This window comes from Panthera leo, chromosome E3 (genome assembly GCF_018350215.1).
Source record: "Panthera leo isolate Ple1 chromosome E3, P.leo_Ple1_pat1.1, whole genome shotgun sequence".
Lineage (NCBI taxonomy): Eukaryota > Metazoa > Chordata > Mammalia > Carnivora > Felidae > Panthera > Panthera leo.
Genome location: NC_056694.1, coordinates 7,226,787 through 7,250,865, shown reverse-complemented (window position 1 = coordinate 7,250,865; position 24,079 = coordinate 7,226,787). Strand labels below are relative to the sequence as shown.

The following is a 24,079-nucleotide window of genomic DNA, read 5'->3' as shown; positions in this document are numbered from 1 at the left end:
TAATGGAAGGAGACAGAGATGGATGGAAGGAATAGAAGAAATCAGGACACTGGAGGGAGTCCGGTGCGGTGCTGGATCCTGGGGGCTGTGTTAGGGGAGGGAATTAGGGGGTGATGCCAGAGGGGGCGGGTCTCTAGGCAGCAAGTGTGGGTTCTCCTTACCTGGGGTCACTCCTAGCTTGTCCCAGAAAGGGGTTGTCGGGAAGGGCTGTGGCCCTTGGTTGTGGCTGTAATCTGAAGGGGTGGGTCCAGACTCCCAGTTGATTAGGAAGCTGGGGCCTTCGGGGAGGAACTCAGAAGCTCGATGTTTGTATCTTTCAGTATCCTTATGTCGCAGAGTTTTTTTCTCTCTCTTTCCAGCTCCACCCTCTCCATCTTCTCTAGGTGCAGAGGGGATTGGAAAGCGGGCACAGGGGTGTTGGGGGGGTCTGGGGATCTGAGCTTCATAAGTCACCCGTCTCCCCCAGCTTTTCATACACTGGGGTCTGCCTTATGCTGAGAACGTTTCAGAAGAGAAAAGAAATGCCCGAGTTTTAACTCCTACTCGTGACAAAGTTGCTCCTATAGTTTGACCTCCCTGGGTTCAGCACCCTGTGCCTGTCTGACCCTCATTCCCTCCTTATGGCTGCCTTCTTGGCCTCAGAATGGGGTTCTTCATCCCCATCTGTCACAGGCAGAGGAACTCACGAGGAAGCCGGGCGTCCGGCTGATGTCCATCTCACTGTCACATGAGCAGATTGGTCTTTCTCCCCTCCTCTCTGAATCCCTGAGGCTCAGGGAGAACTGCAGGTGGGGGTCTGGGGAAACTGGAGACTGATGTCAGAGGAGTACTTGTGGGCCACCTGGAAGATCTGGGTGTAGAGAGCACATGCCCCTCCCTGCAGGCTCCCACTCCTGGTATGAGCTGTAGCAGCAGGAGAGAAGGCTTTACCCTCTCCTTAGACTCCCCTCCTTTCCCCCTCATTTCCCTTCTAGACGCTGACAGAGGCAAAAATCTGCTAACTCAGGGGGCAGACTCAACCAGGGCTGCGAGCAGGCCTGGGGAATGACCCCCCGATCTCCAACCAGCGCCTTCCACGGCTGCACGACTGTCTCAAGCTGTCTCTGCCTCTGTGCCTGGCCCTTGCCCTGTCCCTCGATAACATCACCCTTACCTGCCACATGGGCCCTCTGTCTCCTACCAGGACCATGCGCCTCTGGGGGCCTCGGAGCCTGGGGTTGGCTCTGGGAGTCTTCATGACCATCGGATTTGCCCTCCAGCTCTGGGGGGGCCCCTTCCAGAAGAGGTGAGTTCCCATCTTGTCCCAATGCCTGATAGATGCCCCCTATTTGCTCCTCCCCATGCCACCTAGGGCTGTGACTCTTGGTGACTCAGAGGAGGTTCCATGTCCTCTGTCTTTGCTCCACAAGATGCCCACTCACCTGCTGGTGAGGGACAGGAAAATTCCCCTCCCATCTCTCCCCAGGCTACCAGGCCTGCAACTCCGACAGCCCTTGGCCCCATCCCTGGGATCAGCTGTTTCATCCTGCCCACCCCGGCAGCGACTTGTGTTCCTGAAGACGCACAAATCTGGGAGCAGCTCTGTGCTGAACCTGCTTCATCGCTACGGGGACCGACACGGGCTGCGCTTTGCCCTCCCTGCCCGCTACCAGTTCGGCTACCCAAGGCTTTTCCAGGCCTCTCGGGTCAAAGGCTACCGCCCTCAGGGTGGAGGCACCAAGTCCCCCTTCCACATCCTCTGTCATCACATGAGGTTCAACCTGAAAGAGGTGAGGGGCATAGAAGGGGGTGGGTGGGACTGGAGAGAGATGGTCTCAGGCCTGTGGTCAAGACCACCAGGGGAGGAGGCCCCAGGCAAAAGTTGGTCCTCACTCAAAAGTTGGGCATGGGGGTCACAGTGATTCCTATTCTCCTCTCCTCAGCTGTCTCTTGCCTAGTAGTTTCTGGTAGCCAAAGTCCTGCTTTCTCACATCTGGAGCTTTCTGGTCTCTTTCCTTGGCCAGTTTACCCCACTGGTATCAGTGCCCTGACAACTCTGACTCCCCAGACTCTCCCTCCAGGGGCTTCTTGCTCTTCTTGGCCCTTTCTATTAACACTATCAGGGCCCCTGCTCAGCCACTGCCTTCTGACTACCTTCCTCTGCCAGATATTGAGAATCAGCTCCATGCCAAGCCCTAGCCCGGTCCTGACCCCCTCCTCCCCAGTTCTAAAGGGGAAGGTACGTGCGTGCACTCACGAGCTCATCCATACATACACAGGAACCCGAGAGCTCTCAGACACAGAAAATCAATGTGCAAATGACAACATACAGGGAAGGAACTTTTTTTTTTTTTAATTTTTTTTTTTAACGTTTATTCATTTTTGAGACAGAGAGAGACAGAGCATGAATGGGGGAAGGTCAGAGAGAGAGGGAGACACAGAATCTGAAACAGGCTCCAGGCTCTGAGCTGTTAGCACAGAGCCCGACGCGGGGCTCGAACTCATGGACCGCGAGATCATGACCCGAGCCGAAGTCGGACGCCCAACCGACTGAGCCACCCAGGCGCCCCAGGGAAGGAACTTTTACTGAATACTTACTGAGTGCTGGGTTCTTACCTCACCATCACCTTGCCAGAAAGGCATTATAAGTGTCCCCATTACACAGATGAAGAGGGCAAGTTTCAGAGAGCCTAAGTGACTGGCCTCCTTCATAGAAAGCAGCAGAGCTAGGATCTGAACTTGGGCCCGTCTGCTCCAAAGTCAAAGCGCCTTCCCTGGCATGTGTGCATGCATATGTGTGTTTGTATTTGGAACTATGGGGAGAAGGTTCAGCAAAAGAGGTGGAGCTTTCTGTTGAAGTGAGTTTTAAGGAAAGGTTTGACAGAACTTTGTAGTAAGAATATCAGGTATTTAAAAAAAAAAAATTTTTTTTAAGTTTATTCATTTTTGAGAGAGAGAGAGACAGAGTGTGAGCAGGGGAGGAGCGGAGAGAGAGAGAGGGAGACACAGAACCCAAAGCAAGCTCCAGGCTCTGAACTTTCAGAACAGAACCCGACGCAGGGCTCAAACTCATGAACTGCGAAATCATACCTGAGCCAAAGTCGGACGCTTAACTGACTGAGCCACCCAGGTGCCCCTTGAATATCAGGTATTTTAGAGGAAGCAGAACACCAGCAAAGCTGTGGTGGTGTTGGTGGCACGTGTGTAACAGGGGAAATGTGTGTAGGTGGCAGAACCCCAGATGCTCCCATGAAGCCAGAGCTGGAGAAAGCAGCTGAGGAGTATGTGTGGGACCTAAAAGGCAGTGGGGGGGGGAGGGGGTGGTCACTGCTGGGAGTGACATGATGACAATGAGCTTTCAGGCAGGCTTCTCTGGTTTTTGACCTTCATTGTCATTACCATTCATCGAGTACCATGCGCTCCCACATTCAAGGTAAGGGTTAACCCAGATTTGAGATGCAGGAATGATGGCTCTGAGAAGCTCAATACCTGCCTAAAGTTACACAACTGGTAAATGGCTGAATTGGGGTTTATTCCAGGTTCACCTGATGCCACAGACTGTTCTTTGCACTGCTCTCCTCTGCCTTCAAAGAGACACTCAGTTCACAGGTGGTGCTCTGCGGGCATACCCACATTAGCAGAGCAGATTGGAGGTTGTTGTGAGGGGTGTTAGGTTCAGTGATAAGCTGTATTCAGAGGCAGAAACCCTTCAGGGAACCCAGGAGCTGGGTTCTGATGTGTATGTGCCTGTAGGACCATGCTAGGGAGTGGCTCAGCCCAAGTCTCACCTCCCTTCTTGCTGAGAAGTTGAATCACATGTCCCAGGCTTCAGGGTAGCAGCCTACCAAGTGTCCATAGCTCCCCAGTGCCCAGTCCAGGGGTGTCCTTTACTTTCCTAGATGCCTAGGAGCCCCAGAAATACCCTGTCTTTCGGCCACCCTGGGGTTGGCCTGCCCACCTGATGCCTATACTTGAGACAGCATTATGGTTGGCCCCTTTCCTCCCTTTTTGCTGCCAGTGACCCACTGGCACTCTGGGAAGAGGCCTGAGGCCAGTTCCTTTCTTGGAACTGTGACCAAGAGTCCCAGGGTAGGCACTTAATAGGTTTTTGTTGGAGAAGTGAACACGAAGTTTGATTCTTAGAGATTTGGTTCTGACCAAAGCCACACAAAAAATCCCAAGGAAATTAATGTTCTCAAGGAGCTTCCCGCGTTCCAGGTTCCTTCATATCCTTATCTCCTGTACCTCCATAATCATTTGGTAAGGTATGATTATCCCCATTTTGCAGATGAGCAAATTGAGTCTTAGAAATGTTAAGTAACTTGCCCAAGATTTGTCAGTTAGTGAAGGAAGATAGGGGTTCCCAGCAGAGCTTTAAGAAGGTGATTTGAGGAGTCTAGGGAATCAGCCAGCAATGGGCATGCTCTTAGTTTCTTCCTGGTCCACTTCTTTCTCCCTATGCCTGTTTTCTCTCCTCCACAGGTACTCCAGGTCATGCCCTCTGACAGCTTCTTCTTTTCCATTGTCCGAGACCCAGCAGCTCTGGCCCGCTCTGCTTTCTCCTACTATAAATCCACCTCATCAGCCTTCCGCAAGGCACCATCATTGGCTGCCTTCCTGGCCAATCCTCGAGCCTTCTACCGGCCTGGAGCCCGTGGGGACCACTATGCACGCAACTTACTCTGGTTTGACTTTGGCCTCCCCTTCCCCCCAGAGATGAAGACCAAGAGAGGGAATCCTCATCCCCCTAGAGACCCCAAATCCTCACAGCTGAATGTTTTGCCTTCTGGCGCTGGCCTGAGAGCCCACTATACCCTGGATCCCAGTGCTCTCCTCCATCCTGCTCCTACAGTTGCTGGTGGTCACAGCCAGACATCCAGCCATGCCTCTTTGGATTTGGGGTCTTCATCCTTCATCCAGTGGAGTCTGGCCTGGCTGGACTCTGTCTTTGACCTGGTCTTGGTGGCCGAGTACTTTGATGAGTCACTGGTTCTACTGGCAGATGCCCTGTGCTGGGGTCTAGATGATGTGGTGGGCTTCATGCACAATGCCCAGGCTGGAGGTGAGCAGGGCAGAAGCGCGGTCAGCAGTGGTGGACTGACTGCTGAGGACAGGCAGCTGACTGCACGGGCCCGAGCCTGGAACCACCTGGACTGGGCTCTCTACGTTCATTTCAACCACAGTCTGTGGGCACGGATCAATCAATACGGCCAGAGCCGGCTGGAGAGTGCTGTGGCCGAGCTCCGGGCTCGCCGAGAGGCCCTGGCTAAACATTGTCTAGTGGGGGGTGAGGCTTTAGACCCCAAATATATCACCGACCGTCGATTCCGCCCTTTCCAGTTTGGGTCCGGTAAGGTTTTGGGCTACGTACTTCGGAGTGGACTGAGCCTCCCAGACCAGGAGGAGTGTGAGCGCCTGGCTACCCCTGAGCTACAGTACAAGGACAAGCTAGATGCCAAGCAATTTCCCTCAACAGTCTCTCTGCCCCTTAAGACTTCAGGGCTACTCTCCCCGTAGCCATTAGACTACTAAGTTTTAGCTTAAAAGCAGCTAAGCCACAAGGGCAAACATGTTGAGTATGGGGCAGCCAGATGCCGTTTCTGTTTCCCTCTGAAAGCATGTTTGTGCCCTAGACGATGAGTGGAACTTTGCACAGATGTGGGCACCAAGTCCTCCAGCCTGTGTGGAGGAATTCCAGCAGTACCCCTCCCCCCAACTTTGCCCCTTCCCCTTTCCAAACCCCTGGCAGGTCCCCATTGCACTCTCAAAAGTCCCCTGGAGGAGCAAATCATGGAGTAAGCCAGAAATAACTTGGAACTTGTGGGTTGGAATAATGCGTCCATTTCTCTATGAATTATTTGGTTCCAGACTATGCTCATTTAACTGTGAAATGTTTGTGAATGAATAAATAATTTGAACCTTTGACTTGCATTATGTAGGGTGGAAAGGGGGCGGGATGTTCCATCTTCCCGGGAGAAGCGGAGTTGCAGGGGGTCCTTTTAATATTTCTTCTCTAAGAAACCTGTCTTGTCTCCCCTAAAGCCTTCTTACTGCAGCCTAACCCCAGCCGGACCCCGCCTCTCTCCCCAGCGGTCCGGTCACCCACAAATTCCGGGGCCCCGGAGGCCACGCCCCTTCCTTTCCGCTTCCGGTTTCTCTCCAGTCAATCGGCCCAGCAGCCCGGTTCCGGCCCTGCGGGGTCTCGGTTCCGGGTTCGTTGCCCCGGTTCCCGGCCCCGGCCGGTCTCCCGGGCCGGCCCGGCCGCGCACAGCACCCGTCGGGTGTCGGGACTCCCCAGCCCCACCCCAACGGCCCCCTCGCCCTCCGCCGGCCCGGCCCACCTCGCCCCCGGCCCGCGCCGTCCTCGCCGCCCCATGGAGTCCCAGTGTGACTACTCCATGTACTTCCCGGCCGTGCCGCTGCCGCCGCGCGCGGAGCTGGCGGGGGACCCGGGCCGGTACCGGGCGCTGCCCCGGCGCAACCATCTCTACTTGGGGGAGACTGTCCGCTTCCTGCTGGTGCTGCGCTGCCGGGGAGGCGCAGGGTCTGGCGCCGGGGGTGGCGCGGGCTTGGGCTCTCGAGGGGCCTGGGCAGAACTGGCAACGGCCTTGGCCGCCCTGGCGTCGGTCAGCGCCGGGGGCGGGGCGCCCGGGGGCGGTGGGTCCGGAGACCAGGATCCCGAACCCCCAGGGGGCGGGGATCCCGGAGGTGGGCCGTTGTTTCGAGGCTGCAGCCCCCTCCTCACCCACGGCCCGGGTCCTGCTACCTCAGGGGGAGCGACCACGGTGAGGAGCTTGGGGTGACACGGCACAGGGCGGAGGGGCGGTTTGCTGGGCTCCAGAGACAGGAGGGGGGTGGACACTGGGGGCATGAAGGAGGCAGATGAAGGAAGCCAAGAAGAACCGCGTACAGCACATCTTAAAAGGGGACGCTGCAGGCTGCCTCTTTGACTCTCCCGCCCTTTTACCCCTTTCGCAAACACCAGCTGCCTGTGGAGGAACCAATTGTGTCCACAGATGAGGTCATCTTCCCACTCACCGTTTCACTGGATAGACTGCCCCCCGGGACACCTAAGGCCAAGGTAAGATTGACAAGGGGTGGAACTGTTGTCCTAATTCAGACTCCCTTTCTAAGGCAGGGCTGGCTGGCTCTCCTCTTAACTGTGGCCCCGTGTCCCTTGTTCTCAGATTGTAGTGACTGTGTGGAAACGGGAGGTTGAGGCACCAGAGGTCAGAGATCAAGGCTACTTGCGCTTGTTGCAGACCCGATCTCCTGGGGAGACATTCCGGGGCGAGCAGAGCGCTTTCAAGGCCCAAGGTGGGGAGAATGTAGAGGGGAAATGCTCGAGTCTGAAATTTAGGGGATAGAGTGGAGGGGTGACACTGGCAAGCGCTGGATTAGAACTGTGTTGGGGATGAGGTCTCTGCCCAGCTCATCAGTTCTTGCCTCGGCCCTCCTGCAGTGAGCACCCTGCTGACTCTGCTGCCCCCTCCGGTTCTGAAATGCCGCCAGTTCACTGTGGCTGGAAAACACTTGACCGTGCTCAAGGGTGAGCAGATCTGTGGCTTGGGTCTTGGGTAGCAGCAGGGGCATTGACTAGGTGGCAGTTACTCTGGGCACACTGGTGGGGATCGGTCCATTTGGGAGGGGTAAAGTTGGGGTTTGAGGTGTCCCAGTACTCTCAACTGAGCTGACCTGGTTACCTCCAACAGTGCTGAACAGCTCCTCCCAGGAGGAAATTTCCATCTGGGATATCCGGATTCTCCCAAACTTCAATGCTAGTTATCTACCTGTCATGCCTGATGGCTCTGTGCTGCTGGTGGATAATGTCTGGTGAGATCCTGAGGAGGGGCAGGGATGTAAAGTGGGGATGGGGGCAGGGCCAAGAGCTCTGGCAGGAAAAGATCAAGCTGTGTCGCTTTCTTCTGAACTAGTCACCAATCTGGGGAAGTCTCCATGGGCTCCTTCTGCCGGCTCCCTGGTACCTCTGGCTGCTTCCCCTGCCCGCTTAGTGCCCTGGAGGAACACAACTTCCTGTTTCAGCTGAGAGGGGGAGAGCAACCCCCTCAAGGAGCCAAGGAGGTGAGTATAGGGGACTGGATGCTCAAGGAAAAGGTTAAGAAAAAGCAGTAGGAGGGAAAGGCCAGTGGGCCACAGAAGATGAGAGGGGAGCCTCAGGTACACACGATGTTTCCCTTTGTCTCTCCCACAGGGCCTAGAAGTCCCCCTGATTGCTGTGGTTCAGTGGTCCACCCCAAAGCTGCCCTTCACCCAGAGCATCTACACCCACTACCGGTGAGTTTGTGGGACTCCCCGCTGGACGCCATCCTGTTCACCTTTGTTTGGCAACACACACCCTTCTTCCCTCTCTCACTGCTTCTAGCCTGCCCAGCATCCGCCTGGACCGCCCATGCTTTGTGATGACTGCTTCTTGTGAGTCCCCCGTTCGAACTTATGAGCGGTTCACTGTCACCTACACACTGCTCAACAATCTCCAAGACTTCCTTGCTGTGAGGCTTGTGTGGACCCCGGAGCATGCACAGGCTGGTAGGTGGGCTGTCAGGCTCTGGGGACTTGTCCCAAAAGAGGAGGGGAAAGGAAGTTATAGAGGTGGGGGCTTGTGGCAGGCTCCTTTGGCTCTATACCTAGGTGGTCTCCACAGTGTTACAAACGGAGAGATCAGAGAAGCAGTGGGGCAGTGATTTTAAGGCCATTGACCCTGGATCTGGGCTCCCTTGTATATTTGATTTCTATCTCTCCCATTCACTAGCTGTGTGACCTTAGGTAGGTTACTTAATCTCCGAGCCTCACTTAGATTCCTCTTCTCTAAAGTGGGGGAAATAATATCTCTTAGGATTGTTAATGGTGATCTAATAGTGTAGCATAAGTGAAGTGGTCAGAATAGACTTCAGCACACAGTAAGGATTTGCTATTGTTATTTATAAAGTTCAACAAAAGAGAATATATAAAGACTGTGCTCATGAAAAGCCCTTTGCGAACTGAGAAGTGCTGTATAGATGTGTTTACTGGTGGCTGTTTCTGCCCCCCCCCCCCCCCCCCGACTCTCCCAGGAAAGCAGCTGTGTGAGGAGGAGCGCCGGGCCATGCAGGCAGCCCTGGACTCCATTGTCTGCCACACGCCCCTCAACAATCTAGGCTTTTCCCGGAAGGGCAGTGCGCTCACCTTCAGTGTGGCCTTCCAGGCTCTGAGGACAGGGCTCTTTGAGGTGGGCTGGGGAGGGGCTGGGCTTATGGGTTATGGGAATGTCAGGGTGGGAGGAGTCCAGGCCTCCAGCCTCTGTGGAGGAAACACCATGGATGGCACTGAACAGCCTGGCAGAGGGAAGGGGGAACTTCCATCCAACGTTGGCCGGGCAAGTGGGGAACTTGATTTGAAAGGAGGTTCGGGGCCTGGAGGCTGAGCTGGAATGCTGACCTGTGTCTCCCCGCCCCAGCTGAGCCAGCACATGAAACTGAAGCTGCAGTTCACCGCCAGTGTGTCCCACCCTCCGCCCGAGGCCCGGCCCCTGTCTCGAAAGAGCAGCCCCAGCAGCCCTGCTGTCCGGGACCTGGTAGAGAGACACCAGGCTAGCTTAGGCCGCTCTCAGTCCTTTTCTCACCAACAGCCCTCCCGGAGCCACCTCATGAGGTATGGAAGCGGTGGGGGAGGGGTGGGGGGGTGGGGGGTGGGCACCGGACTGTGGAGAGGACAGAGTTGGAGGGGGAACAGGAAAGGGTCCTGGGGCCCAACCAGAGCCCACAGCCTCTGCCTTCCCCCCCAGGTCAGGCAGCGTGATGGAGCGCAGGGCCATCACACCTCCTGTGGCCTCCCCTGTGGGCCGCCCCCTCTACCTGCCTCCGGACAAGGCTGTGCTTTCTCTGGACAAGATTGCCAAGCGCGAGTGCAAGGTCCTGGTGGTGGAGCCTGTCAAGTAGCACCCTGCCGGCTCTCCTCCCTCTTACGCTCCCAGAAACCGAAAGCCCCCTGGAGGGGGCCCTTGCTCCAGACTGTGCCTCCCCTGGGATGCCTCCCACCATGGATGAGGAGGCCCAAGAGGGCCGCCTGTCTGTGTCTGCTGATGAGGGACAGGGAAGAAGCTGTGAAATGGGCGGGTATGGCTGCAGCACTAAGCCAACAGTATTTCCCCGGCTCCCTGGGGGGGGCTGGCCCCACCCCAAGGCCAGGGGCAAGGGCTCCGAGAGCTCCCTTGCCCCCCTCCCGCCCAGTACCCTGGTTCTAAGTTTACAAAGTGTATTCCTTGTTCCTATTAAGTTGTCTCTCCTGACTCTGACACCCTCCCTCCCACCCACCCGCAGGGCTGAGATTAGAGGGTGGTGATGGCAAAGGGACCCTGACAATGGCCCTCCTGTCTCAGGGGTGAGGGGGGATAGCCAGGTGGCCTCCTCCTACCCCTCATGTTTACGTTTGTGGCCTGAAGCACTTTAAGTTGTGTGGGGGTTTTTTTCTTTCTTTGTTTCTTCTTTTTTTTTTATCTCTCTGTTCCTGTAACTTATTCTCCAACTACTGCTTCCAACTGAAATAAGACTATTAAATGCCTGTTCAGGAGGGAGAAGAATGACCTGCATTTGTGTGTTGGTGGCAGGAGCAGAGATCCCAGGGGCTCAGAACGGTTCCCTTCAGTAGGCACACAAATAGCTCCCTTCCTATCGTACTATTCTCCGACTGCCAGTTTTATATGCCCAGGTGCCTTGCCCCCCCCCGTCAACACACGACTGTCTCCCTAGAAGATGGAAGACTGACTCACGGTGTAACCTCCCTCACCCCCCATCGTACACACATCCCTAGGCCTGGGAGCATCAAACTCATGTTTATTAGGAGGGAGGGAGGGAAGAGGGAGATCCCCTTGCCCTCACTCTCCTTGACACAGTGCAAAGTCCCCAAGCCTCTGCCCTTCCAGGTAGGGGTGGGGCAGTGGGTGAGCAGAAAGCCTTAGTTCTAGCAGCAAGCCAAGAAAGAGGTGGAGGAGGTTTGCGTCTTCCTCATCACAGAGGCTCATGGACCCAATCCACCTCTGCCCCTTGCCCTCTGGCAGGCTCAGACGTCAACAGGCTCCCGGCCTCGGTTCTGCCTCTTCACCACAAATACCCTCTGTCCTGACACGGTCACCAGCAGCGTGTGTTCTCCAAAGACCACTGGAGAGGAGACACACCTTCCCCCACCCGGGGGAGGGAAGGGAGCACAGAGTTAGTGGGGTACAATGGCCTCTACATGGTCACGCAAACCGGTGGGATCAAAAGCCAAAGGCATGTGATAGTTCAAGGCTCAGAGATTTGAAGATAGGAGGGCTCCATTAAATCCCCTTCCTTCTCTTGGTTTCTCCTGATTGCAGGAGTGAATCCCAAATGGAAGAAAGTGGCCAGAACCAGGGATCTCAGAGAGAGATGGTGAGAGATTGGCGGGAGACAAATTTTTTTTTCCCCGAGAAAAGAAGCCTCTGGGAGCAACCCCCACCCCCTCCCATCACCACCATTAGGGGCAGGGGCTGAGGCTCACCCGATAGGCGCTTGAAGGGTATGTTCGTGCTGTGGTGCAACCGGAAGCCACAGGCCGTGCTGACCAGCTCAGAGATAGCACTGGCTGCCTGCTCGTCATTCTCTAGATCCCCAGATGACTGCATGCAGATGGAGGAAGGAGGGCAGAAATTAGGGAACAGAACCGGGAAAGAATTCTAAGAACAGTCACTTTGGCTCTCGCACTTGTAATTCTCCCTCTCAACTTTACGGTACTCCTAAGGATACCCCCATTTTTGGAAAAAAACAAACCTGAAATTTTCCTCTGATATTGCTGCTCCTCTTGATGCCATCCTGTTTCTCATTCTTACAACATGGGCCTTCCCCCAGTGAGCACGGACTCTCATTCATTTCTTTACTGACCATTTTTTCCTAATCCCTGAAACTTGATTTCTCCCTGTGTCCCCGCTTATTAGATAAATCCACGTTCTCAAACATCTGTGCCCGCCCAGTACTGACTGGTTCAAGGCTCTGTCTTTTCCTCAGTCTTTCCTCTGGTTGCCCTGTCTGTAGAATCTGAAACATACACATCCTCTTTGTCCCTGAGGCCTGCCCTACTACCTAGCCCTTGGGTAATGATGTGACAGCAGCCCAGGCTTCCTCTTTTCCGGTGCTTGTCTCAACTTCCTCTCCTAACGTCCTCAACACGGGCCTCCCAATTAGATTAAGTTCAGTGCCCTTTGCTCTCTGTGACATTCTGTACCTCAGTATCCTCATCTGTAAATTGGGACAAGTTCCTATTTATGGGCTCATGGTGAAGATTATGTTGAGGTATCACTGGTGAGATGCTTAGAACAGCTCCTAGCAGTATATACTAACTGCTCTTACTCTGTTTCTAACCAATGTCTAAAGTCAAGTCACCAAAATTACCCTTAGTTCACCCCCTCCCCAATCAACTTCCTTTCTTAATTTCCTATCTGCCATGGTGCCATCATTCTAGACTTGGGTTCACTGTCTTACTAGACAGAAAAGTATCTCCATTACCCGTCTCTAGTCATTGCCAAGATATATTGATTCTTCCTTTAAAATTTCTTCTCTCCTTGCTCTTCACTGTCACCAGACCCATCTCAGACCTAGATTTTCAAAGCAGCCCTCACCACTTCTGAATCTGGCCCTTTCCCGTCTATCTTCACACCTAATAGAACAATCTTGCTTAACTATTTCATCAGCTCACGTTTCTGTTCAAGGCTCCTATCACCCTCAAGATTAACATAAATGTGCTAATCCAGCCTTGAAAGTCCTCCACAGTCAGATCTTTCCTTACCATATTCTCTTCTTCCAAACCTTTCCAAATCTCTTCAACACGAACCTACCACGCCTACCCTGAGTACTCTCCTTTTCTGCCTGTTCACAACCATCCATCCTTTAAGACCAGCTGAATTCTCACCTCCTCCAAGAAAGTCTCCTTGTCATAATGTAAGTTATAACAGCTTTTAACCTTAAGCCTTGTCTCTCCAGCTAGATTAAAAACTTCTAGAAAGCTAACACTGTATTGTACTACGGAACAAACAAAATACAAAGGATCTTGAGTAAATACCAAATAAAAACATATTCGAGAATAACGTGGGTAATATCAGTTATCAACAAACCTATAACTAGTTGTCTGAAAAGATAGTAAACTTCTACCTCAGAAGTTCCCAGACTATGATTCCAGAGATTTTATTTGATTAGTTACCAAAAGCTTACTACGTGCCAGGCATGATAGCTAACAGTGAGAGTGGAGACAAATTAGGCTAAACTGGGCGATGTTAAAAGGGATCACTGGGCCCTGTGTCCTTGGGGGACCCCCGCCCTTGCCCACAACGCACCGCCAGCACTGCGCCTTCACTCAAAACCAGGTAGCCGAGCTGGTCTGGGATTCTCTCCAGCCCCTGGGTCAGTGCAGAAGTCTAGTGGGTAAAGTTGCGATTGGTGAGAAGCATGCCAAGGATGGCCCTCGATGCCCTTCATTTGCAAACCCATGTCTCTCGTAACAGTGCCCCCCAGACCTTTCCCCAGCCAGGGTCCTTCCAGACCCTCTCCCCTCTACAGAGCCTTCAACACAGAGCCTGAGGTGCCCATCTTCCTCACCCTCTGACCCTGGGCTCCCTTGGCCTCAGCAGCCCCATCAGCCCGCCCCATCTCCAATTCTCCTAGTGGTCCACCCCTCCCCCGCAGACTACTCGCCAGCGTCCGTACACCCTCCCACAGATCCCTCCTCAGCCCTCTACGTCGCCTCCCCTCCCATCTCCATTCTCTCTGCGTCCCGGGGTGGACAGGAGGTAAGGGCTGAGTGCAGGCCCAAAAGGGGGCAACCAAACAGATTGGGGAACAGGGATGCGGAACCCCTGGCGCGTACTCCCGCGCATGCGTTCTCACTCACCATCGCAGCCTTAGGTGCTGGGGGCGCTCCCTTTCAGATAGGTAGCTTCCGGCTCCAGACCCAGGTCACGTGCCTTCTCCAGGCGGTCCCCTCCAGCCTTGCGCCTCCGGACTTTAGCTCCGCCCCCAAAGCGCGGATTGGAACATGACTACATCATCAGCCTTAATCTGCCAGTGAGGAGCGCCGCTTCCCAGAGACGCAAGCGGATTGGTCGCAGGTCCGCCTTAAATACCCACCTCCCAGCCCCTCAGCCGCAGATTTAGAGGACGGGGGGGCGTGTCGGTGGGGGGTGGGGCGGGGCCGGAGGGAGGAGGGCGGGCTGAGGGTGTGCGCCTGCGCGCAGAGGGTTCGGCGTTTTCTATGAGCTGGGGTTGCACTTGAGAGTGTGACAGCGAGTGAGAGAATAAAGTGAAATGCAGAGTGAAGAGCTATTCAAATGCCATTTTTATACCTACTCCAGGCAGCTCTCTGTTTAAGACAGGGGTTTGTTCCCAAAGCGGCTTTTCCTCCTGGGATTCTGTGAGGAACGGTGTGATGGTGAGTCGAGTCCCCCGCCTCCTCCCCTCAGGCAAAGCAGTCGTGGTGCTGTCTTGTCTAGTCTGTGCCAGGAAACATTAGCAACAGTACTTTGAAGTCACTTTTTAATACATGAGTGTCACATCGAAAGTTTTTGTTTTAATGTAAATAGTTTCTGGGCCCGCAATACCAATGTGACCGAGAAAGTGCTGGTGAAGTAAAATGAAGGATGATTCTAGAAATAAGTACTTTTTGGTGATAAGATGGGGGAATTGGCGCCCTCGGTGCGTTGCTGAGGGGGCCGTGAAATGATGCCACTTCTATGGAAAACCCATCAACGGTTCCTGGAAAAGCCAAATACAGAGTTAGTTCCATGAGCAGTTCCACTCCTAGATGGATACCTAGGAGACTTGAAAACATGTCCACGCAAAAACTTGCACACAAATACTCTTAATAACCTAAGGATGGAAACCACGCAAATATCCATAAACTGAACAACAGAGAAATAAAATGTGGCGTATCCATGCAGTGGACTCTCATGCAGCCATAAAAAGGAATGGCGTATTGGTAAATCCTACAGCATGGATAAACTTTGGAAACATGAACCCTGAGTGAAAGCAATCAGATACACGAGGCCACATAGAGTATTTTGCTGTTTATGCGAAATGTCTAGACGAGGCAAATCCGTAGAAGCAGATTAGAGGTTGCCAGGGGCAGAGGGGAGAGAGAAATGGGGGGGGGGGGGGTGACTGCTACTTGGTGATGGAAATGTTCTGGAATGATAGAGTGATGGTGGTTCCGCAGTCTGAATGTAATAAAACCACTGAATTGTGCACTTTATTTTAAAAAATATTTATTTATTTTGAGAGAGTGAGCAAGTGGGGGAGGGACAGAGAGAGAGAGAGAGAGAGAGAGAATCCCAAGCAGGATCCACGCTGTCAGCATGGAGCCTGATGTGGGGATCAAACTCATGAACTGTGAGATCATGATCTGAGCCGGATCGGGTGCCCCTAATTTGTACACTTTAAAATGGTGAATATTAGAGTATGTGAATTGCATCTCAATAAAATAAAACTAAGTACTGTTACTTGAGGAGAAGTTTAATTAGAGAAGATGAATGCATTTTATTTCAAACGAGGTATGTTTAGAGGAGCCTTGGTGGCTCAGTTGAATTTCCAACCCTTGATTTCAGCTCAGGTCAGGATCCCAAGGTTGTGGAATTGAGCCCTGTGCTGAATGTGGAGCCTGCTTAAGATTCTCCCTCTGCCCCTCTCCCCTACTCTCACTAAAATAAAATAAAATAAAAATAAAATAAAATAAAATAAGGTATGTATAACAAAATTTAAATTGGGAGGAGGGTGTAGAGAGACAAAGTTGTGTGGAGATGCTTAATTTGCAAAGGCTTCCCTTGGCCTTAGATATCGACAATACTTTGTAGCGTCATTTTCTTTAACTTATTGTTCAGGGCATTTTCATCCATACGCTTACTTCTCTCTCTCATTAACCACCCCGTAATAGTGTCTCTATTTTGCAGATGAGGAAGTGCAAATTTAAGAGAGGTTGAGCCCTGCTCACAGGCACCCAAGTGGGCAAGTGGCAGAGCCAGATTCCAGTCTAAGTTTGCTGACACTGAGTCTGATGCTTTTCTATTACTCCATTGGCCAACTATGTTTGTTGTTATTTTTTAAAGCTACATTTAACTTTACCACAGAAATTCCCTATTTTCCTTTTTCTTGATGCAGAGAAGCCCCTCGCAAAACAATGTTCATCAGCCATCATCAGAATTGTTTCATTTTCACAAATCATAGTGCCCATGTAAAGAGCAGTTTCTCGTTCTTTCATTCAACCAATGTTTATTGAGCACCTTCTGTGTACTAGACACTCTTCTTGGAATTGGAGATACGGCAGTGAATAAAAACGATTTTTTTGGGACGCCTGGGTGGCTCAGGCATCCGACTTCGGCTCAGGTCATGATCTCACAGTTTGTGGCTTCAAGCCCCACCTTGGGCTGTGTGCTGACAGCTCCAAGCCTGGATGGAGCCTGCTTCAAATTCTGTGTCTCCCTCTTTCTCTACCCCTCCTATGCTCGTACTCTGTCTTTCTCTCAAAAATAAATAAACATTAAAAAATTAAATTAAAAAGACATTTTGTATTGTTGTCAAGAAAAGTGAGGGAGAGGGTGAGCCAGATAATGAGTAAGAAGATGTTAAGTTATCAAGAAGTGCTATGAGGAAAAATAAAGCAGGCTTCCATTTCCATTCAGTTCAAAAAACATGAAAAACAAAATAATGTATTATTTAGGGATTTATCTATTATCTAGCTACCTATCTCAAAATGATAAAGATCAAGGGAATGATTTTTATTTTTATTTAAAAAAATGTTTTTAATGTTTTATTTATTTTTGAGAGAGAGAGATAGAGTATGAGCAGGGAAGGGGCAGATAGAGAGAGGGAGGGAGACAGAATCCACGAAGCAGGCTCCAGGTTCTGAGCTGTTAGCACAGAGCTTGATGTGGGGCTCGAACCCATGAACCATGAGATCATGACCTGAGCCAAAGTCGGATGCTTAATCGACTGAGCCACTCAGGCACCCCTCAAGGGAATGATTTTTAAAACTGGAATAATGGTTACTTCTGGAATAGAGAAGGGGATGGGATAGAAAGAGACACAAAAGGTTTCAAATTCATATATTGATCCCCAAATTAATATATTGACCCTGATTCCATTTTGATGATATTTGGATGTAGGGATATTGGGAAGTGCTTATGTCATGAGAGTGGTACCCTCTTGAATGGGATTAATGCCCTTTTAAGATATACCCCAGAGACCCCTCCCCCCTTTTGCTATGTGAGCACACAGCACAGATGGCAGTCTATGAAGCAGGAAGCAGGCCTCCACCAGACTGTAGGATCTGCTAGTGCCTTGATCTTGGATTCCTAGTCTCTAGAACTGTGAGAAATAAACGTTGTTGCTTATAAACCACCCAGTTCTGTATATTCAGCTCTATAGCAACCAGAATGGACTATGGCGGTAATATTCTATTTCTTAGGTTCTAAGTCTCTGTTTCTGTGTCCTCTGTGTGTGTGTGTGTGTGTGTGTGTGTACATATATACACACTTTTTAAAAAATTTTAATGTTTATTTATTTTTGAGAGACAGCACAAGTTGGGGACGGGCAGAGAGAGAGGAAGACACAGAATCCAAAGTGGACTCCAGGCTCTGAGCTGTTAGCACAGAGCCCGATGCCGGGCCCCAAACCTGCAAACCATAAGATCATGACCTGAGCCGGGGCGCCTGGGTGACTCAGTCAGTTAAGCATCCAACTTTAGCCCAGGTCACAATCTCGCGGTCCGTGAGTTTGAGCCCCGCGTCAGGCTCTGGGCTGATGGCTCAGAGCCTGGAGCCTGCTTCTGATTCTGTGTCTCCCTCTCTCTCTGCCCGTCCCCCGTTCATGCTCTGTCTCTCTCTGTCTCAAAAAATAAACGTTAAAAAAAAAATAAAAAAAAAAAAAGGTCATGACCTGAGCCAAAGTTGGCCGCTCAACCAACTGAGTCACCCAGGTGCCCCCATACACACTTTTTAATACATGAAAGATTTGATAGTCTTAAAAATCGTAAAAAAATAAAGTAGGTCACGGCGCCTGACCTGATTTGCCTCAGTCAATTAAGTGTCCAACTCTTGGTTTTGGCTCAGGTCACGATCACCATTCATGAGATCGTGCCCCACGTGAGGCTCCATGCTGACAGCACAGAGCCTGCTTGAGATGCTCTGTCTGCCTCTCCCCATTTGTGTTGTCTCCTTCTCTCTCAAAATAAAGATACAAACTTTAAAAAATGAAAAAAATAAATAAAATAGGTCTTATGACCCCACAATTTTACCCCAAGGTATATACCCAACAGAAAATGTGTGCATATATCTGCACAAAGACAGAAGTAGATTGTGTCACATTCACATAATGGAGCACTATTGATCAATGAGAAGGAATGAACTAAACCATACACAACAACATAAATGAATTGCACAAACTTGATATCTAGTGACATAAACGAATCACAAAAGAGTAAATTCTGTGTGATTTCATTTACGTAAAGTACCAAAACAGGCAAAGCAATCTATGTTGTAGAAATCAGGATGGTAGTTATCCATGGGGGAAGGGTTGAGACTGGACAAGAGGGATGCTTCCAGTACTTGGTAATAGTATTTCTTGGTCTGGATGTTAGTGTCCTGTGTGTGTTCAGTTTGTGAAAAATTGGTGAGCTGTACACTTGTGATATGTGAACTTTTCATGTATATATGTTTGAATATTACAAAACAAAGTTGAGTGAGAAGATAGAGAAGGTCAGGGTGGTGATGGGTGTGCTGTTTTACACCAGGTGGGCAGGACTGGCCTCTCATGAGGAGAAAACTGAGCAGAAACCCAAGGGAGTGAACCATGTGGGTATCTACATACCTGGGGGTAGAATATTCTGGTGAGTGCTCATCTAGCTTGTCTTAGACTGAGTTCTTTGAAGATAAGCACCTGGTATACCTTTGAAATTCCAGTGTTTACCTCAGCACCTACCACATTGCTAACCTGCAAATTGAATAATTTGTTTTTGGTATATTGTCCTAGTCACTTCTAGCACTTCCTTCTGGTTTTATTATTATTTTTTTATTTTTTTTAATGTTTATTTATTTTTGAGACAGAGACAGAGCATGAGCGGGGGAGGGGTAGAGAGAGAGAGGGAGACACAGAATCTGAAGCAGGCTCCAGGCTCCAAGCTGTCAGCACAGAACCTGATGTGGGGCTTGAACTCACGAACTGTGAGATCATGACCTGAGCTGAAGTTGGATGCTTAACTGAATGAGCCACCCAGGCGCCCCACTTCCTTCTGGTTTTAGAGACTTCTTTTTTTTTTTTTTTTTTTTTTTGGCCTCATGGTCTCTTAATTCTGCTCTGTACCCTTCCATGGTACTTTCTTCTTTTGGAAAGGAGGGAACAAATCCTGAGATGTAAAATGTTTATACCCAGCTGTTTCCAAATAATCTCAGACCTTCCTCTCTCTGCCTGGAAACCACATGTTCCTTTATTTACCCCCAACTTGACCCCTCCCAACACACATACTTTGTCCCACCAGGATCTAAGTGGCTCCTATTTCTAGTCTAATGCTTACTATACTTCACTGCTACTCTTTGTTTACCTGCCTAGCTCACTTACAAGCTGAGCAGCATGGGGTCAAGTCTTTGATGTTTTCAACATGTTATTCCCAAAGCATGTGACTATTACCCTGCAGTCTTTAAAAAGTGCTGGTTGAATGGATGTGCCAGGGTTAAGATCCAGGAAGAATAGAGTTGGGGTTTGGAAGTCTGTTGATGGTTATATATAATACATAACATATTTTAAAATATTTTATTTCTTAAAATCCCTTCCCCTTCTCTCTGTAGAGAGAGAGATTTATTTTAAGGAATCTCAAGCAAATCACACTGGCAAGTAGGAAATCTGTAGGGTGGGCCAGCAGGAAGAGTTGATGTTGCACCTTGAGTCTGAAACCTGCAGGACACAAGGCTAGAACTCGGAGGTTTTATGTTATTACAGGAATTCTGGAGAATTCCTTCTTTTCTGAAAAAGCTTGATCTTTTCTTATAAGGTCTTCAATTGATTGGGTAAGGCCCACCCGCATGGTGGCATTTAATCTGTTTTGTTCAAAATTAAATATTCGTCATATCTTAAAAAATGCTTTCACAGTGTAGGGGAGGCAGATTTTTACCTTTGCCCTCCTAGGGTCTTTGGCTGGGTCTGATGATTAAATTAACATAAGACAGGAGAAAAGTATACACATTTATTTAATGCAAGTTTTACATGACTAGGAAGCCTTCATAAGGAAACAGAGACTGAAAGAAGTGACAAAACCTTTTATACTAGGTTGAACAAAGGAAGACAGTTGTGGAAAACTAAACTGTGTGTGGGTGGTAAAGGAAGATAAGAAGAATTATTTTAATAAGGTCTGTTTTACAGAATTCTCTAGTCACAATTTCCTATCCTTGATAATTAAGAATGTTACTTGCCCTCTGATACAGGGAGGACATCTAAGGGCCTTACCATCTGTTTTCAAGAAGAAAAGGAGGAGAGTCAGAGTGCCTTTCTTATAACTGCTGTTTAAGTACCTTTAGCTCATAATAATTTTTATGTCACAGAGACATATTTTGGGGTGACATACTATAATTTCCTTCAACAGCAACATCTAGACTGATGTTTGACCAAACCAATGGGTACCATAGCCTAGGCAAGTTGACACATAAAATGAACCATCACATCCACAAAAGCCAAAGAGGGTGGGTGCCCCTTTGCTGTGATGGTCTCTGTGGCAGCATTCATACCTGGGACTGCAGTTGTGGGTAATCCTTTCCCACTGGCTTTCCCTTGTCTCCACCCAGGAGTCTTATGAGATAACTGAGCAAAGGGGAAGGAATGTGCTTTGTAAGTACATATCTTGAGGAAGCACTGGTGAGCCAGAAGGGGAGGAAACACTTGAATGTCTGGAGCACTACAGCCTATGAGTGCTGGGAGCCCATATAAAGTTGGAGAGTCCACTTCCTTGGCTTTCTGTGGCCAAGAGACAACAAAGCCCATCTAATAATACACAGGCTCAAGCCACTTCGTTTCTCAAATTTAGTAGTATGTGAAAAAACAAAAAGAAGCAAAAGCAGGGTTCCAAAATTGTGCTATGATTGAAATGGTTGCACTTGAGAACTGAATGCTTTTAACACAGAGATATTACAAAGCTTTATGATTTTGACAGTCATGCAATAATTGCCAGGTTTACAAAGTTAATCTGAGAAGCAGAGTGCTATAAGACACCAGTTAAGTTGTAATCTGAAAGTCTCCTTCCTTTCTTGTGGGCATGTCTCTGACTGAATATATAACCAACACCCTTTAGAAGGAATGTTCAAAACCTACATTTGAGGCTTTCATGAATGTGAAGCCCAGGCAAAAAGTCCCTCTCAGCCTGGGCTAGGCTCCCGATACAGCTTTAACATGCCTCAATTTCTTGTTATTTTTATGGCCTTAAGGAGGGGGTCCCAGACAGAATTAATAATGTGGTCATGAGTCACATCCTCAGCCCTGGCTTCATACTTTTTTTCCAGTTATAGATTTACCCTCAACTGAATTTATAATTACTTTTAGGACGTAAGTTTTTCCCCTAAGGCTAGAAAGGATTAATTCATTCATTACAGAGCTACTACTAGACATTGTTCTAGAGGTTGTGGGTAGAACAAAGCTGTCTATCGTCATGGAGCTGATACTCTAGTAGATGGAGACAGAAAATAAGCAATATATATAAAAGGAAAATTAAGTAGCGTGTTAGAAGATGATAAGTGGTATAGGAAAAAAATCATCAGGGTAAATGGGATCCAGAGTGTGGAGGTAAGAGGGGACCTGCTGCTCTATTAAATAGGGTGGTCCTGGTAGGTTTCACTGAGGAGACATTGAGAAGACTCCGGCAAAGACTGGAAGGAGGTGAGGGAGTCAGCCTGGAGGAAATGGGAAAGAGTATCCATGGAAGAGGTAACGAATACAAAGGCTCAGTGTGTGTGTGCATATGAATGCGCTTATCTGATATACTTGAGAATTAGCAAAGAAGCCAATATGGTTGAAACTAAATGATCAAGTGGAGAGTAGTAGGAGTAGTAGGAGACAAGTTCAGGGAGCTAATGGAGGCCAGAACATGTATAGCTATATAGGAATTTGGTTTTTCTTCTGATTTGTTGTCAACTTCCCCCCCCCCCCCATTATTATGCCCCGTAGGAGACTTTTTAGATTTTTATTTTCCTAATTGCTACCCTCTCATGAAATTTTAATACCATAGATATAGCTTCTATTTATCTATGTACTGTGGCCCTTTGGAGGGCTAGACACCATTATAATATCCAAGATTTTTTCACCCCCTTCTCCCCAAAAAACAACTTTCATCCCCTTGGAGATGATATTGTTCCTGTTGAGAATGCATGCTGAGTGAAATAGGGACTCACCAGGGAGTTTAAACAGAGGAATGACATGATCTTACTATTTAAAGGATCATTCTGGATGTTCTGTTGAGAAAAGGCTATAGGAAAGTAAGTGCGGAAGCAAGAAGACCAATTAAGTAAGAGATTATGGTGACGTTGACCAGGGTAGTAGTAGTGGAGGTATTGAGAGGTAGTCACATTATAAATATATCTTGAAGGTGAAACCAATAGGATTTCCTGAAGCATTGAGTGTAGGATGTGAGAAAAAATAAAGCAATAAGAATGATTTTTAAGGTGTTTGGCCTGAGCCACTGTAAGGATGGCATTATCAACTTAGTGGGAAAAGATAAGGATAGAGTAGTTAATTTAGAGGGCAGTTGGTGGTGGAATCAGTTCATTTTTGCCCATATCTATCTGGTATGTATCCAAGTGGAGATTTTGAGTAGGCAGATAGAAGAGTCTGGAAATCAGGAAGGAGTTCTGTGCTAGAAATATAAATTTGGGAGCTATTGGTTAATAGATGGCCATGATATTGGATAAGCTAAACAAGGGAGTGAATGTAAATAGAGAAGAGAATCAAAGTCTGATCCCTGGGGCATGCCAACATCAAGAGATTGTGAGAAGAGGAGGAATCAGTGAAGGAGTCTGGGAAGGAACAATTTACCAATTGTTAGGTTAGAGGAAACCAGGAAAGTGAGGTGTCCTGGAAAACAAGTGAAGAGTATATATCAGGGGGGAGTGAGTGATCAGCTGGTGCAGACACTGCTGATAGGTGCTGAGAACCATCAGTAGGTGATTGATTGTTGGATTATGTGCTATGAAGGTCATTGATAATTTCAAGGACAGTTTCAGTGGAATGGTCAGAACAGAGTCTGATATAAGATTAAGAGAATGGGAGTGGAGAAATCAATTGCATTGAGTAAAGTCATATACTTTTAAGAGTTTTACTGCAAAGGAATCAAAGAAAAGGGGCAGTAGCTGGTAGAAGGATTAATCAGTGGATTAATCACTAGATTAATCAGTGATTAGAGCAGACCTTGGTGATCAACGGGGTCAAGGGAAGGTTTTGTCAAATTGAGAGAATAAAAGCATAGTTCTATGCTGTTAGGAATAACTCAGAAGCAGTTGGTGGGGGCGGGTGGTGATGTAGGAGAGAGCAAAGAAAATTTCTGGGGCAATAGCCTTGTGAAATTGAGGGAGGATGGGGTCTAGTGAAGGATGGTCTTTAGATAAGAATATGGACAGTTCATTCATGGCAACTGATGGGCAGGCTGGTTAGATGCTGATAGTAGCTGGATAGAAATGCGGGTGGGGGAGTCTGTGAAATATTTTCAGAATTGGGGACTACAGCCATTGCCTAGGAGAGAGGGGGAGATGATGTATTTGGAGTTTGAGGACACAGGCCCAGGTGTGAAATGGTCATCCCAGAAAGAGTGACTAAGGAAGGTGGATGACAGCATCGTCAGTGGAGAGCAGCTCACGGAAGTGAAAGGCTGTGGTGTTGAAAGATTCACCCACATGGATTTTGAAATTGCTGAGTGTTAGGACAAGTAGGGAATTGGAGAGAGTGACACTGAGCCAGGAGCTGACATTGTTTAGAAATGAGGGAGGAGGGTTGTTGGCAGATAACAGGAGCAACTTGTGGTAGGATCTGAAAGGCCCTGAGCAGTTATGAGCTTGAGTCCCTTCCAGGTCAAGGCAGTGGAG

At 49.3% G+C, this 24,079-nt stretch overlaps 3 protein-coding genes across 4 annotated transcripts; 2 read left to right on the top strand and 1 right to left on the bottom strand.

Annotated features, from left to right (window-relative positions):
* The first annotated feature begins 1,160 nt into the window (after nt 1–1,160).
* On the top strand, nt 1,161–5,900 carry GAL3ST4 (galactose-3-O-sulfotransferase 4). The gene is made up of 3 exons (XM_042921032.1): nt 1,161–1,285; nt 1,466–1,769; nt 4,462–5,900. The coding sequence occupies exons 1-3, from the start codon at nt 1,161–1,163 to the stop codon at nt 5,494–5,496; spliced, it is 1,464 nt and encodes a 487-aa protein (XP_042776966.1). The 3' UTR covers nt 5,497–5,900.
* Nucleotides 5,901–6,134: 234 nt separating this feature from the next.
* On the top strand, nt 6,135–10,555 carry TRAPPC14 (trafficking protein particle complex subunit 14). Its single transcript, XM_042921031.1, has 11 exons — nt 6,135–6,764; nt 6,965–7,060; nt 7,167–7,296; nt 7,442–7,528; nt 7,692–7,812; nt 7,914–8,061; nt 8,192–8,274; nt 8,363–8,526; nt 9,051–9,205; nt 9,434–9,627; nt 9,761–10,555. The coding sequence occupies exons 1-11, from the start codon at nt 6,354–6,356 to the stop codon at nt 9,912–9,914; spliced, it is 1,743 nt and encodes a 580-aa protein (XP_042776965.1). The 5' UTR covers nt 6,135–6,353; the 3' UTR covers nt 9,915–10,555.
* A 233-nt stretch (nt 10,556–10,788) lies between these two features.
* LAMTOR4 (late endosomal/lysosomal adaptor, MAPK and MTOR activator 4) lies at nt 10,789–13,982 on the bottom strand. 2 transcript variants are annotated; one of them, XM_042921033.1, is made up of 4 exons: nt 13,873–13,978; nt 13,319–13,399; nt 11,494–11,611; nt 10,789–11,132 (listed from the first exon to the last, which is right to left on the bottom strand). In XM_042921033.1, the coding sequence occupies exons 1-4, from the start codon at nt 13,873–13,875 to the stop codon at nt 11,035–11,037; spliced, it is 300 nt and encodes a 99-aa protein (XP_042776967.1). In that variant the 5' UTR covers nt 13,876–13,978; the 3' UTR covers nt 10,789–11,034. The 2 variants fall into 2 exon arrangements, with proteins under 2 accessions (XP_042776967.1, XP_042776968.1); XM_042921034.1 differs by lacking the exon at nt 13,319–13,399 and having other exon boundaries at nt 13,873–13,982.
* Between the last annotated feature and the right edge of the window lie 10,097 nt (nt 13,983–24,079).

Bases quoted from the DNA above. Each gene is read 5' to 3' on its own strand.
- TRAPPC14 (XM_042921031.1), top strand. From the start codon at position 6,354: ATGGAGTCCCAGTGTGACTACTCCATGTACTTCCCGGCCGTGCCGCTG. The intron at 7,529-7,691 runs GTGAGCAGATCT...TACCTCCAACAG, and splicing joins ACACTTGACCGTGCTCAAGG to TGCTGAACAGCTCCTCCCAG. The intron at 9,206-9,433 runs GTGGGCTGGGGA...TCCCCGCCCCAG, and splicing joins TGAGGACAGGGCTCTTTGAG to CTGAGCCAGCACATGAAACT.
- LAMTOR4 (XM_042921033.1), bottom strand. The intron at 11,612-13,318 runs GTGCGTTGTGGG...ATCTGCATGCAG, and splicing joins GTGAAGGCGCAGTGCTGGCG to TCATCTGGGGATCTAGAGAA. The intron at 11,133-11,493 runs GTGAGCCTCAGC...TCTCCTCTCCAG, and splicing joins ACCCTTCAAGCGCCTATCGG to TGGTCTTTGGAGAACACACG.
- GAL3ST4 (XM_042921032.1), top strand. From the start codon at position 1,161: ATGGGCCCTCTGTCTCCTACCAGGACCATGCGCCTCTGGGGGCCTCGG. The intron at 1,286-1,465 runs GTGAGTTCCCAT...ATCTCTCCCCAG, and splicing joins GGGGGCCCCTTCCAGAAGAG to GCTACCAGGCCTGCAACTCC. The intron at 1,770-4,461 runs GTGAGGGGCATA...TCTCCTCCACAG, and splicing joins TGAGGTTCAACCTGAAAGAG to GTACTCCAGGTCATGCCCTC.